Source organism: Pelophylax lessonae (assembly GCF_965119305.1).
Source record: "Pelophylax lessonae genome assembly, chromosome: 2".
NCBI lineage: Eukaryota > Metazoa > Chordata > Amphibia > Anura > Ranidae > Pelophylax > Pelophylax lessonae.
This window is the reverse complement of record NC_138769.1, coordinates 93,787,773-93,803,928: the sequence shown is the minus strand read 5'-3', so window position 1 is coordinate 93,803,928 and position 16,156 is coordinate 93,787,773. Positions and strand designations below refer to the sequence as shown.

The 16,156-nt window shown below is 39.7% G+C and overlaps 1 protein-coding gene across 4 annotated transcripts in view; it reads left to right on the top strand.

The window, feature by feature from the left end:
• GRIK1 (glutamate ionotropic receptor kainate type subunit 1) overlaps positions 1-16,156 on the top strand; it is a 691,364-nt gene that overhangs the window by 556,527 nt on the left and 118,681 nt on the right. For all 4 annotated transcript variants that reach the window (XM_082246622.1, XM_082246620.1, XM_082246623.1 and 1 more), the window contains 2 exons: positions 1,080-1,283; positions 4,732-4,955. In XM_082246622.1, coding sequence (XP_082102748.1) covers positions 1,080-1,283; positions 4,732-4,955 — 428 coding nt within the window. The remainder of the gene's footprint in view (positions 1-1,079; positions 1,284-4,731; positions 4,956-16,156) is intronic.

Genomic DNA, 16,156 nt, shown 5'->3' with positions numbered 1-16,156 from the left:
GCTACAGCTCTTGACTTTGGGTCATGTCCACCATATGCTGTATAGGGTGCCCTCATGACCCTAGTCTTTCACACTAATACAGTGATAAGTGCTAAAAATATACACTGTCACTTTACTAATGACACTGGCTGGGAAGGGATTAATATCTAGGGCGAACAAAGGGTTAAATGTATGCCTAACCAATGTTTGTGCGTTTACTGTAAGGTACTTTTGCTAAGGGATGTGTCCGTTTTTATTCCCTGCTTAGCAGGGCAACAAAAACCATCACATCCCCACTGAGGAGAGAGCTGGGCATTGTTTACATATGCCGAGCTCTGTCCTGTCTTCCTCCTCGCTAATCAGTGGGTGCCAGCGGTCACTCATTATCTGGCACCCACTATATCAGCACAAGTGCATTTTATTCATTTGGTTTAGCAAGCAGACCTTACTCTGCAGCACATTGCACTTTCTGTTCATTTCAGCATATATTGGCCCAAGGGTTAATCTTTTGAGCACAGTGCACTTTTTATACTTTTTTACAGGTTTATACCCTATATTTAATAATTTTAGCATAGTTTTGCACAATTTTGTTTGTGCACGGTGTTAGCGCCATACACCAGCATCTCCTAAACCCCATTCATTTCTTACCCTAGTGATAAGTTGGAGGCAGCAAAACCACCGTTTTTTACCCATGTGCATGTATTTATGTTGTATACACACTCCATAGCGCAGGTATGCCCAATTTTACCCATCAATGAAAAAGCACTACCCTGTATGTTATGAAGAAGAGCAAAGGGTGTTCTGTAGTCCTGACAAACTTATTATCCTAGTATGGCAATGTTTCATCTCCATGGATACTTTAGAGTAAGCTTTGTCACCCTAGGACATGACGTTACTGGCAGGATCACCAAGTAAAAAAAAAAGACAAATGAATGCAGCAATATCTACTAGTAAATTGCAATATAGTACATTTTTATTATTGAGTTTAGAGGCTCTTTAACCAATAAGCCATGTCTTCCACTGCAGGATTGTACACTGTGATTTAATAAGTCTCCTTTAATGATGGTGCAATTTATTATGGTACTTTATCTTTGTTTTAGGAGGACCCATACGTAATGTATAGGAAGTCAGACAAGCCCCTGTATGGAAATGACAGATTTGAGGGCTACTGCCTGGATTTACTGAAAGAACTCTCCACCATCTTGGGCTTTATATATGAAGTCAGGCTGGTAGTAGATGGCAAATATGGGGCACAGAATGACAAAGGAGAATGGAATGGAATGGTCAGAGAACTCATCGATCACGTAAGCAGCATCAGCAATCATTATGTGTTTGTTGTGTGACTAACACTATTCCTCTGCCCTTAGTGCTACAATAACTGATTTATTCTTGATGTTTTAGATTTTGGCTCTGGTGGTTCTTGGCATGTGATCTGGGGTGCTAAAAAGATAATAAAAAATAAAACCCATCTCTACATGACCTAACCCCTAATCTTAATGTGAACCTGTATTATGTGTTTCATAAGGTTTGATGTATGACTTTACGCCAGTTTATTTGCCATTAACCATACTAATATAGACAATTTGGGATAATACCCCAATCTGTCCAAAACTGGATAAACCTAATCTCCTAAATGTGGAGCAGCCTGTTTTATGGCAAATTTTTAGCCTAACTTAGTGAAACCAATTTTTAATTAACTGCGCTCCCTAAGAGTACAAGGTGCTGTGAAGTGCTTATACAAATGTAATATCACTTTAAATATAATACAATCAAATAAAATAAAATAATGAAAAAAAAATGTTATAATGGTGGAGTGTCCATAAAGTGCAATGTCCACAGGTGCCAAATGCGTGAATCTTCTTACAATTATAAAATACAAAATTGTTACCAAAAATATAAACCCCTTCACCCTTCGCCAGTTAACAGATGACAACGCTGTGATGAATGCCAAAACACATGTGCGGAGCTCAGCTGCTAATACACATGACAAATTATTACAGTTCCCAGCTGATGCTGGGAGTGAAAATTAGGGATAGTCGACCATAAATCTCACCATAGTTATCTTCCAAAGTGACTATCAGGAACTAAAGGGGAAAAGGAAGATTGGGACTTTATATGAGACTCCTTGACCAACAGAGTCTCCATCCCTGTTGCATAAAGCAAAAAAGCAAAATTGGGACTTTATATGAGGTGTGACCAGCCACAGAATAAACAAAAATACATAATAAGAGAGACCAGCAGGATAACAATAAAATTGTCTATTTATTAACAGTCTATAGACCAAAAACTGGTAAAACCAAAATGCTCAGTAAAACCATGTAGCCCATGGTAATGGGGTATATATGAATGAAACATAAATGGGTTTAATGGTCTAAGACAAAAGTACATAGTAATGCAGTATTCTCCTGGTACATACAAATAATGAGTAGGGTCCTGAAAACATGATATAAAATTGACTTGTAATAGATAAAATTGCCTGTGTTCACTTCATCAGGAGTAGGCATGATACAAGCGTCTAAAGAAAATACATATAATGAATAACAGTATAACCAGTAAACAAGTAAACCTCACATAAATACGAGAGGCATAATTTACAATGAGGTAGCGTAGTATCCGGGAATAAGTCCCACCCGGGAACTGAGGGAACGAGGCCTGCGTGCATCAGGCAGGTGAGGTAATGAAGTGATATATATATATATATAATGAGAGACTCCAAAAAGGATCACAGACAGCCACCATTGATCATACAGGTAAGAATCTATAAGGGTACGAGGATAATATATATAAATATGTAATATAGAATGATGGTAATAAGTAAAGGGATCAGGCTGTTGGTGAGAACCAGAGGGGCCTAGAGCCAAAAGGGTGAAGCAAGTAGGATAAAATGTGGAATAACCAAGTACTAAAAGGGTGAATAATTGACCCACTGAAGATAAAAAAGTGACATATTTATGGCATAGTAGACCACTTATTGAAAAGTCCCAATTTAGCTTTTTTGCTTTTTTGCAAAGTGGCTATCAGATACAATTAAACTGATGAATGCACCCTCATACAGAGGAGAGGTCAAACATGGCAAACAAAACCATGAACTATTCCCCAAATTTCCCTCCACAGCCTCCAAAAATAAAATAGTATGGAAAATTATGAAACCAATTTTTAATTAATCGTGCTCCCAAAGTGTACAAGGTGCTGTGAAGTGCTTATACAAATGTAACATCACTTTAAAATGTAATACGATAAATTAAAATAAAATAATGAAATATAATGTTATAAAGGTGCAGTGTCCATAAAGTGCAATGTCCACAGGTGCCAAATACATGAATCTTCTTATAAATATAAATCTTCATATAACTTCCACCATCAATGAGTAGATATTCCAGTGTCTTCCTTTCCAAAATGTAATGGGGGTCATCTAGTTCTGGTGAGTACAATGTGTGCTTAAATGTTGGTGAAGAAAGACACTTTCACTCACTGATGGTGGAAGTTATATGAAGATTTATTATTATAAGAAGATTTGCGTATTTGGCACCAGAGGACATTGCACTTTAGTGACATTGCACCTTTAAAACATGCTGAACCCTGCAATCTGACCCTGCCTGTCACTTAGGAGATCCGCCCGCTTTGTTTACACAAGCGGGCGGATCTCCACACTCGATTCCCCAACGATCGGGGAAGAGCAGCGGCGATCGCCGCCGCTCCTCCCCTGGTCCAACTCCCGCTGTGACTGAATACAGTGGGAGCGAGCCTCCGGCGGCGCGCGTGCGCCGCCGAGAAGGGGGTGTGTCTGCCGACGTAGGTCTACGTCGTCAGACCTACAAGAGCCACTTTGCCGCAGCAGAGCTCTAGTGAGCAGCGGTAAAGTGGTTAAACCGCCTCTCCTCTAATCTCATTGTGTGGACACCTGTCCTCTTGCACTCCTTGATACTAAATAGTTCATGGCTTTGTTTGTGTGACCTCTCCTCTGTTTAATTGTATCTGATAGTCACTTTGGAGATAAGATAACTATGGAGAGATTTATGGTCGACTATCCCTAATTTTCAATCCCAGCATCAACAGTTGGAACTATAATAATTTGGCATGTGTATTAGCAGCTAAGGTCCGGACATGTGATTTGACATTTATCACAACGTTGTCATCTTTTAACTGGTGAAGGATGAAGGGATTAATATTTTTGGTAACAATTTTGTAATATGTGAATTTACTGCAATAATAAATGCTTTTCATATAAAATATTTTTTTTTCTATTTATTTAATTTACAAGGTACACTGCTTGGACCTCTAAATAACCAACTTTTTTGATGGGTCCTTTTAAACCCAGAATATTTATTTGCACATGGCTTCCTTGTCAGTTACTTTGTTGCAGCCGTATTAAGCATGTCCTTAATCTCTTTGATACAATTATCAATTTATATGATGGAATACAAAAATACAAATACAGGAGTTTTTGGAATCCATCTGTGCTTAGGCATGCGGTCAGGAGGGTGTGCTTAACTGAGTAAACCCCTCCTCCAAATGAAAGAAATAAAAATGCTCATGAATACTTCTGGAATGTATGACATCATTTTGGCCTAGACAAGAAACCAGGAAGTAACTGAAGAAAATGTAAAAAGCGTAAAGCAAGTAAATATAACATACCTTCCTATCTATTTATCAATGCTAGCAGCATAAGGATTAAAAATAGTTGATTGAGAGAGTTTAGTTCTGCTTTAAATACTGCTAGCCAATAAGAAAACCAAATCTCTATATTTGCAGAAAGCAGACCTGGCTGTCGCCCCCCTGACCATCACCTACGTTAGAGAAAAAGTCATAGATTTCTCCAAACCCTTCATGACTCTGGGCATCAGTATCCTCTACCGGAAGCCAAACGGTACCAATCCTGGAGTTTTCTCCTTCCTCAACCCCCTCTCCCCTGATATCTGGATGTACGTGCTTCTCGCCTGCCTGGGAGTCAGTTGTGTCTTGTTTGTCATCGCAAGGTAAGGCACTTTCCTATTGACATTCATGGTAAACGCCGTTCTCTCAGCTCTCGACACACTTTACAGGCTGTGCTAATGTAACTTTGCATATTCTCATTTATAATAGTTAAAATTATTGCCGTGATTTGCTTTTCTACCTCCAAATTTTCTTTGCTATTACTTACTGTCCTGAGCACATGCTTGTTGTATTAAATAAAATATGGAGGCAGAAAATAGATACAGAGTTTCATGTATTCCATATCTACAATCGCTAAAATAATATTAAACTTGAAAATTGGGTTGTGCGTAATTACCAGCAATCTTTCTTTTTAGTAATTTCTAGCTACCCCCTGGTAACTAGCTGAAAGGGTAAATCAGGCTGATAGTGGATAGTGGAAGTGAAGGAAGAGAAAAAAGGTGCCAATCCGACAAGGTATCTATAGTTTGATAGAGTAAAGCAGAGCAGAGGAGGGGGGCTTAAAGTGTATCTAAACCCCCATTTTGTTTTGTTTTTTTTGCAGTTTACCAATCCTTTAGATGTGGTGACTTTTTTCTTTATTTTCACCCGATGATCCTGCCACTAACATACTTTGGGGTCAATTCACTAAGAGTTAAATAACGGCAAATAAAATTAGGTAAAATAACGCATTCAGTAAATCAGTTGTGAAAGTTCAATTCACTAAGAATTTATCCATAAACAACAAATGTGGTATTTTTTTTTATTTTACGATTGTTCGGTAACTACCGCATTTTCTAATGCGGTAATTCATCACACGTGTCGGTGGTTAAGGGTTGATTAAAGTCATTTCTTTTACTTTTGCAAAAAAAAATGTTTTAATTTAACATTTTTTACGGTATTTGTATTTGGAGGCACTGCAATTTGAACTACCTTCTCAAATGTATGTCTCCTGATGCTTGGTAATCTAATCTGTTATCTTTTCCATGTGGAACTCTGTTGCCTAAATATCCATCATATCATACATTCACAAATATTTGTTTTTTTTGTAAATGTATGGCCTACTAGAGCTGCTGAAAGTGCTCTTTACTAAAACCCAGATTCCAAAAAAGTTGGGACACTGTACAAATTGTGAATAAAAACAAAATGCAATGATGTGGAAGTTTCAAATTTCAATATGTTATTCAGAATACAACATAGATGACATATCAAATGTTTAAACTGAGAAAATGTATAATTTTAAGGGAAAAATAAGTTGAGTTTCAACTTCATGGCATCAACACATCTCAAAAAAGTTGGGACAAGGCCATGTTTACCACTGTGTGGCATCCCCTCTTCTTTTTATAACAGTCTGCAAACGTCTGGGGACTGAGGAGACAAGTTGCTGAAGTTTAGGAATAGGAATGTTGTCCCATTCTTGTCTTAATACAGGCTTCTAGTTGCTCAACTGTCTTAGGTCTTCTTTGTCACATCTTCCTCTTTATGATGCGCCAAATGTTTTCTATGGGTGAAAGATCTGGACTGCAGGCTGGCCATTTCAGTACCCGGATCCTTCTTCTACGCAGCCATGATATTGTAATTGATACTGTCTGTGGACTGGCATTGTAATGTTGGAAAATGCAAGGTCTTCCCTGAAAGAGACAATGTCTGGATAGGAGCATATGTTGTTCTAGAACTTGGATATACCTTTCAGCATTGATGGTGCCTTTCCAGATGTGTAAGCTGCCCATGCCACACGCACTCATGCAACCCCATACCATCAGAGATGTAGGCTTCTGAACTGAGCGCTGATAACAACTTGGGTTGTCCTTGTCCTTTTTAGTCCGGATGACATGGTGTCCCAGTTTTCCAAAAAGAACTTTCAATTTTGATTCGTCCGACCACAGAACAGTTTTCCACTTTGTCACAGTCCATTTTAAATAAGCCTTGGCCCAGAGAAAACGCCTGCGCTTCTGGATCATGTTTAGATATGGCTTTTTTTTTTGGCCTATAGAGTTTTAGCCGGCAACGGTGAATGGCACGGTGGATTGTGTTCACCGACAATGTTTTCTGGAAGTATTCCTGAGCCCGTGTTGTGATTTCCATTACAGTATCATTCCTGTATGTGATGCAGTGCCGTCTATGGGCGCGAAGATCATGGTCATCCAGTATGGTTTTCTGGCCTTGACCCTTACGCACAGAGATTGTTCCAGATTCTCTGAATCTTTGGATGATATTATGCACTGTAGATGATGAGAACTTCAAACTCTTTGCAATTTTTCTCTGAGAAACTCCTTTCTGATATTGCTCCACTATTTTTCGCCACAGCATTGAGGGAATTGGTGATCCTCTGCCCATCTTGACTTCTGGGGGACACTGCCACTCTGAGAGGCTCTTTTTATACCTAATCATGTTGCCAATTGACCAAATAAGTTGCAAATTGGTCCTCCAGCTGATCCTTATATGTACATTTAACCTTTCCGGCTCCTTATTGCTACTTGTTCCAACTTTTTTGGGCTGTGTAGCTCTTATAAAATCCAAAATGAGCCAATATTATATTGTGAATAAAATATAAGTTTTAGAGATTTGTAAATTAGTCCATTCCTTTTTTACTCACAATTTGTACAGTGTCCCAACTTTTTTGCAATTGGTTTGTAGATTGTGCTATGTTTTTGGCCCAATTCTGTGCCATTTTTATATTGTGTAAACCAAAGAAAACTTGGCTATTTTTTTTAATAATTTTTTTAAAAATGTTTATTTAACTTTACATGTTCCTATCCAAGTTTAACTTGTTCTAATGGTGTATATAACCAAAAGTATTAAAGTAGCCACTTCAAGAGGTCACTTCTAGCTGTAATTGTCATGGTTGACATACTACATTGTTGCACTAAAATTATTCTTATTATTATTTTTTTTTAACCACTTGCCGACCGCCACATGACTATTTACTGCGGCAGTCAGCCGCTTCTGGGCAAAGTGACGTAGTACTACGTTGCTTGCCCACGAGCCTGTAGGGGTCAAGCGTTCCCACCCCCACTTGTTCCCTGGGGAGCCAGCGCGTGTGACTGGCGGCTCCGATGTCCGCCGGCCACTCGCGATCTCCCGCAGGAGAGGGAGAAAGACAGACAGCTGATGAAAACATAGTCATTCTCACTAAAGTAATCACAGAGGCTATGCGATCCTGTATGTAGGATCATATGTCTCTGTGATTACATCACAAGCCACACCTCCCCACAGTTAGAATCACGCCCCTAGGGACATACTTAACCCCTTGATCACCAGCAAAGTTAACCCCTTCCCTGCCAGTGTCATTTTTACAGTAACAGTGCATATTTTTAGCACTGGTACCCCCAAAAGTGTCAAAAATGTCAGTCAGGGGTCCGATCTGTCCGCTAAAATGTCGCAGTCCCGCAAAAAGAATTGCAGATCGCCGCCATTACTAGTTAAAAAAAAAAAAACAATAAAAATGACATAAATCTTTCCCTTAGTTAGTAAACGCAATAACTTTTGCGCAAACCAATCAAAATACGCTTATTGCGATTTTTTTTACCAAAAATATGTAGCAGAAAACAAAATGGCATAAAACGTTAAAAATTTTGATTTTTCCTTTTGTTTTGAGAATTTCATATAAAAAATGTAAAAAATTTTGTTATTTTTTCAAAATTGTCGCTCTTTTTTTGTTTATAGCGCAAAAAATGAAAATCGCACAGGTGATCAAATACCACCAAAAGAACACTCTGTTTGTGGGAAAAAAAGGACGTCAATTTAATTTGGGTACAGCGTCACATGACCACGCAATTGCCGTTAAATTCACGCAGTGCCGAATCGCAAAATAGGGCCTGGGCTTTGAGCAGCCAAATCCTCCGGGGCTTAAGTGGTTAAAGTTCTTGATGTTAAATTTCAGCTGATGATTGCATTTAATTTGCACTGCACATCATGCCTTTTTGATTTAATTAAAAAAATAAAAATTTATTTTATACTCGTTATGTATAAAGCCACATTTTTGTGTGTCCACTGCTGGTGGACTAGTGTCAACTTTCTGTGTGTCCCCTATGGGGGGGAATTAGACCCCTCTCTGAGGGTAGTATTGCACCCCTTTCTGTGGGTGGAATAGTATCCTTTCCTGTGGGTGTTCTGTGGGTGAAATTAGGCCCCTTTCTGTGGGTCTTCTGTGGGTTGAATTAGGCTCTTGGTGGGTGGAATGCCCCTTTCTGAGGGCATGAATAAGCCCCTATTTCTTGTACTGCACTGGTTACCGCCACCAAAAAGGTGGTGTTAAATATCACACATTTTTTAGTTCCTGTTTCATTTGTGAATTGGACTTAACAGACTACTGTGTGATTTTTTACGATATTTAATGACAATTTTTTTTTTCTGTTGTTTACTGCAAAATCATTATTTTTTTATATTGAATTGGACTTTATTTATCACATGTGATAATTTATGCAAATTACAAACATGATACCCTTACCACATGTGGTAAAGCTTAGTGAATTGAGCCCTGGCCCTGTTGGGAAATACCTGGAGCCTCAAAAAGTTTTATAAATATTATAAATTATAAGGAAATTAAACTTAATAAAATCATTTTTTAAATATTTTTCTGTTTTAATCTTAAACTAGCAAACGTGCTCTGTCTAGATGGGGAGAAAGAGTTTTGCTCATTAGAGCTAAACTCTGGGCACAGCTTAAATTGTACACAGATGAAGACATTTTTTTAATGTATGAATTCATATAATATTGGCGTGGGCGCCATCATTGTTGCATAGTCAACATTCCCTTTCTACAGAAACTTACAATTAGCTTTAATCCTTCAATCCTAATGTCCACTACATGTCTGTACCAGTGGAGCTCTGGGCTGCCTTTAATGTGCTTATCAGTCTCTTAAAGCTTATCGAAAATGAAAACCAAAAATGTAATAAATGGTAGCTTACCAATTCTCAAACCTCTAACTTCCACTTTTGCTGCACAACTTTGTCTGTTAAAGCCCAAAAAAAAAAAAATAAAGTTCACCCATGCAGTGGGTCTGTGCCCACACTGCACAGGTTAACTGCTCGTTTTTGTCAAGGGGAGAAGTGAAAGGAGATTTTCTTACCTAAACCTCCAAACCTCCCAGCACAAGACCAGTCCGGCACCTGCGCACCCCAGCTTGAATTGTGGACTGTTCCTGATGTCATCAAGCGCAGAGCAGGCTCCATAGGCCAGAAACAGACCACTGCAGGACCATAGGGGAGCACTGTTTTTTGTGGAATGAAGGATCAGGTGAGTATAAGTTTTCTCCTCACCTCTAGACAAAATGATCAACTGACCTGTGCAGTGTGAGCACAGCCTGGCTGCATGGAAAACTTTTTTGACCGGAGTTTGGCTTTAAATAAAGTTGAAAAATAACAGCAGAATCAACATGTAATAAGACTGTTACAGGGAGACTTAGAAAATCAAAGACTGCTTTGTTAATACTACTGACAATCTGCTTCATATATGTATTTTTTTATTTTGCCTTTAGTATGACTATAATGGCTTAGCTAAATAAAGTGTAGAGTTTACAGAGCTCAGTAGCTGAACCTCAGATTACACACAGCTAAATGACTTTAGCTGCGTGTCACTGATCAGATCACCAGGTGAAAGTAAAGAAGAAAAAATTCAGCCATCACATCTAAGGATTGTTAAGCTGCAATATAATAATTTTTGGTTTAGGGTTTCATACCACTTTAACTGCTTTAACACAATACCATGATCAGAATGAATTAAAAATTTCCTCAACTTCACTGTGTTACACCATGTCGTACAATTTATGCTTTCTTTGTTTTTGTTTTTTTCATATACACTGTATTGCTGATCCTTCAATGAAGCAATCCTGATTGTTTAAAAAAAAAAAGTCCTCAAAATGGTTAGCAAATCCCTAGCACAGTGTTTCATTTCTGGAGGCCCAACCTGTGAATGTTGTAAGATTCAGCAACCAGTTTTGTGGCACTGCCTTCTGCTGGCTTTAAAGCGGAGTTCCACCCAAAAGTGGAACTTCCGCTTTAGGGAGTCCTGACCCCCCGACATGCCACATTTGGCATGTCATTTTTTGGGGGGGGGAGCGGGTACCTAGTTTTGACAGGTACCCGCTCCCACTTCCGCTCGGAGCGCCGCGGCGCCCTGAGCGGAAGTTCTCCTCTCCCCCTCCCTCCCTGCAATCTTCTGGGACACGTCAGAGGTCCCAGAAGATTGCCGGCCAATCACGGCGCGCAGCGCGACTCGCGCATGCGCAGTGGGTACCCGGCTGTGAAGCCGCAAACTGTAACAGCCGGGTGCCCACAGCAGTGATGCCGGCGCCGAGGGAGAGGATCGAGGCTTCCGGCGGCCGCATCGCTGGACCGTTGGACAGGTGAGTAAATGGCTGGAACTCCGCTTTAAGTATTCAAGGGAAACTGTCAGGATTATAATATGGAAACTGTCATCACCAACTTGTTTCTGAAGATACAAGCTCTGCATCCTCATCCTTACTTTACTACTTAAAGATCAATTGGAGTAAACAAATTGATTATGCTCTCAGATAGACATTATTCTAACAGACTCCATTCGATCTTAGCTGCAATTTCCTGTTATAGCAGTTGTGCAGAGTGTCTAAATTAATTAATAAAAATTAAAAGTTGTATAGGTTTTAAGCTAGCCATAGACGGTTCAAATCTTGGGTGGTTCAGCAGAAAACGGCTGATATTCAAACCATGTATAGGCAGACTGAATGTATCCTAGTTGATCAATCAATCAACTTGGGTACAACCAGCCTGCCGAATTTTACATTATTATCGCTAGCGGCTGTTATTGCCACTAGCAATAATCACTGTATTCTCCCAGTGTGGATTGCTTCCCTGAACCCCCGCTGGGAGAACACATGACCCCTGATGATGTCAAACATTTGCTGACGAAACGTATCAGAACTGGGATACGCAATTACATCACTTCCGGCTCTTGGAACGCAGAACGGCATCCCCTTGCATGCAATCAAGCTCCAGCCTAGCTGAATCGTCTGAATGGTGAATTTTAAACTGTAAGTTACTATTTTTTAATAAACAGCCTTTTAATTATACTACACCATGAGAGGTTTTATTATCTCCCCTCTATACTTACTCGGACAACCTCAATATCTAATCACTGGTTTCAAATTGTGGATTTTCGAGTGGAATTATTAGGACTTTTGTTTATCCTTGATTCAGATCCTTGATTCAGTGCCTATTTGATTACCTGTAATGGGGGTCAACTTTTTCTGGTAAATAGTATGTGCATGTGGATATTGGTGGAGGATATATCTATCCCACAGACATGGATGGCTGGTTTCTGATGTTTTAAAGGAGAAGCTTTCATTAATATACATGGGACTTTTTCCACAGCACTAACTTCACTTTTATGTGTTCTTCACAAGTTTACACATTTTTTGGTATTCCTTGAGCACGGTCTATAATTTTTTCACAATGGCTCAGCAGAAGACATTCCACTGTTAACACTGAGAGTGATTGCAGGATAGAAATTTGCTCCGTCTATGGCCGGCATTATAGTTTGATCAAGTCTACCCAGTGCATTTGTCATCCAATTGACCTGGTCAAACACATCCACTACCTTCCCCATTGCTACATGTTTATTTAAGGTTACTTGTGATGCGGGTTGTGGCCATCACTCCTCTATGCCTTGATAGAGGAGTTCATTGGGTGACCAGGGCACAAATGTTTTTACTTAGACTAATGATTGCCATATATATATTACAATTTTTCTTGTTCAGGATCGCAACCTGAACAAGAATAATCAACAGATTCTCCATCCATGCTAAACAACATGGATTGATGCCAGCTATTGTATTATAATACTATTCTCAGAATACCCTGACAGCAACTGCAGTGACTGTTCGGCCAAGAATTTTCCACCCAGCTGTTTTGATATTCAGATCAACGTTTATTGGGCTGTTTCAGCAGGAATACACTGTAATTTGTGCCACAATTGGCCAGCTTTAGACTAGCCATTCCCAAGCAAAATGTAGGGAAAAAAATATGGTGATAAAGGAATATAAAAAGAAAGAAAAGGTGTGAGATCTTAACTGGCCTTTAATGACTGGAAATTGCAGCTTCATTGTCAGGATGACCATTCCGGAGCTTGACACATCAAACAAACAAAGGCAGCAAACTCAACTCTTATATTTGTATTCTCAAAGGTTCCCTTTAAGCCATTGATCAGAGGACTCATTCCAGTTCTTGTTTTTGTACATCCCACAACTGCACAGATTGTTTTTTGATGGTGGCGGGTAAACGCAGGCAGCAGAGATAATAACTTTTCCCACCACACTGAGAATATAAATGATGCTTATGAGGCTTTTGCTACTCCCTAACCACAAACTTATATGAATAATTAATGAATATATTCTCCTAATTAAAATGAACCACCATTTGTGCCTATTATCCCCATGCAACATATAAATATTATATGTTATATTAATGTGACATGGGGATATACATGAAATAGGTAGTGGTAGCCTTTAATTGGAAGCATGTATTAATACATTATTAAAATATGTTTATAATTGGGAGTAGCAATACAGTTATTTACATAATTTAGATGCTTAGTAGGACCCAAAGTGATTGTAATTGGTTTTAATTGTGTACAGTGTTTATCTTCTATTTTCATGTAATTAAAACTATCTATATACTTCAACCTGTTATTATGCTCATTAAAGGAAACTTTTCCAGCTCTCAGTGCCCATTCTGCAAATGCTAGTTCCCTGGTTGTCATGCTGACCCTTTTACCTTTTACATAAAGCCTTAGTTTATCTAAAATAAAAAAAAAAATACAAAATCAGCACAAGGAACACGTAGTTACAGTGAGATGCGTCCTTTGTGTTGCTGTGTACTCCTTTCGCCGAAATCATCCTCCTCTGATGCCCAACCACCCCTGCTGCCCAGTAATCTTCCGTTGCAGCTGGGGTTAATAGAAATAATGTGGTGTGACAGGCACTCATCAAGAGTGCCAAACTATGCCAATCCTTTCCACCCCCTCCTCCATTCATTGAGGGTGTTATTACAGCTTCTATGCATTAAAACAGGATCTGTGAATGGAGAGGGTGGACCTATTAATCATCTGCCCGTCCTTCATTCATAGGTCCTGTTTTAATCATGGAAACTGCAGTTATGGCTTCTATGAATGAAGCAGCTGGGTCCTGGCATAGTCAGGCACTCTTGAGGAGTGCCTGTCATAGCCCCTTTGTTCTATCAACTTACGATGGCAGAGGTGGGGGGACATCAGAGTTAAAAGATTTCAGCTAAAAGAGGATACAGCAACACAAGGGACACATCTCACTGAAGGTAAGGTCGTTTCTGCATTGAATATAAAAAGCCACTTACACTAAATAAAGTTTGCAGATCAGGAGATTGTTTGGCTGTACTTCTCCTGTGGATCCCAGGCGTGCAATTCGTTCTGCACTCCTGTGACCCAATTTCAGCTGACAACAGGCTGAAGCCTGAAGTAACAGAGCCAGTCCAGGCTTGAGCAAGATCACTACAATAAAGTTGGGATCCATCCACATGCCTGGACTGACATCTGGCTTAACCTCTCAGTGAGCCACTGAGAGCCTGAGCCAGCCACCCCATCTGCTCTACAGCTCAGCAATTCAGGGAGCAAGGAGGGGGCAGAGCAGAGAGCAGTGAGCAGTGAGCAGGGACTGACAGTCACCAGCTCTCTGCTCAGGGAACTGTGGGAACCGAGCAATCTGCATTGTTTGATTGCTCGGTTGTCAGAGTTAGACCGATGCTGCATCCACCTACATAAGTATGATTCTAAAATTTAAAAAATCTAAAAATCCATAGTTCTCTTTTAAATCAAAGAGTTAGTATAACAGCCAAGCAACTAGCATTTTGAGGGTGAGATTGCCAAGAATAGCTAATATATGTATCTCTGAAGAAGTTTATTTTAAAGTGTATCCAAACCAAAAACTTTTTTTTTTTTTTTTTGTAGTTTTAGATAGTTTAAGGAAAGGTTAGAACTCATATCAAGTGTTTTTTTGCTGTGTGTCCCCCTGCAAGGAAGATTCACTCTCTATTTCTCCTGGTGACTCCTGTACTTGAGATTGAGTTTGATCAAAATTGGAATAGAGGAAAAATCTTCCACTGGGGACACATGTTCTGTTGAGAACTAAAAATTGGGAGATAGACAAGACCCTTAGAAATCTTTAGGGCTGTAACGTGACTGTGCATATAAATATACTTAACAAATTGCGGTGGTCAGATCAAGTACAGGAATTTGGGAATGTGTCTTGAACAGCAGGTATATTTCACCCAAAATTTGAGTTATGGCCCCTTTTAGGTGGAGTTTGAAGTTTGAGTATGCAGAAGCACTCCCCCATGCAGGGTGGGGGGGTTCTAGGTAGTCCAGTTGGAAAGAGGACTGATTGTCAGTACTCTCTGAATTGATAAGTGCTTATTAGGGACCCGTAACTTCTGAGGCTGAAGAATCTCCAAACCCTAACTACTAGGACTCTGGTCTTCAAGAGGTTAAGCCACAGCAAAGGAAGTCTTGAAAGGCAACAGGAAGGGATCAGCACCTGTTTTACATGCTGGAGATGTTCACATGCTGTGAGCATGGTGGACCCTTTGGAAACTGACATGCTGGTTGCTAATCTCCATGGCCTGTCTGGCAATCTGATACTAGGAGGAACCCTAAGCCCCAGTGTGGGACCGAGAGACTGGCGGTGAGCCTGTGGGGTGATCTTTTTTATACTGAAACTACAAACTGCTTTACTTTTGGCTGAAGAAAGCTCTTTGATTGTGATTACTTATTTTGAAGCTTACCAATAAAGTGACTGTTTGCTTTTACCAAACTCAGCTGGCTGACATTCCAGAGCTACCTAATATCATACCATCTATGAAGGGAGAGGGTGGGATTGATTAGCTCAGGTCTCAGGGGCAAAGAAGAACAGTTCTACTTTGTTTTAAAGTGCACCTATCTTTTAGGCAAATCATTTTTGTAAATCTGTTGCAAAGTTTCTTACCTAGAGATTCTGCCAGCAACAGCACTTCCTGCTTCAAGACTGGCAGCACTAAGCCACGTTCCATATAAGCATCAGCAATGTCAGCCTGCTGTGAAAACTCTTTCAGTTGGTCATTGGGATGCCTGTAAAGTCTTTTCATGCTTTCTGCAGACTTTATAGGCCAGTGATGGCAAACCTTGGCACCCCAGATGTTTTGGAACTACATTTCCCATGATGCTCAACTACACTTCAGAGTACAAGAGCATCATGGGAAATGTAGTCCCAAAACATCTGGGGTGC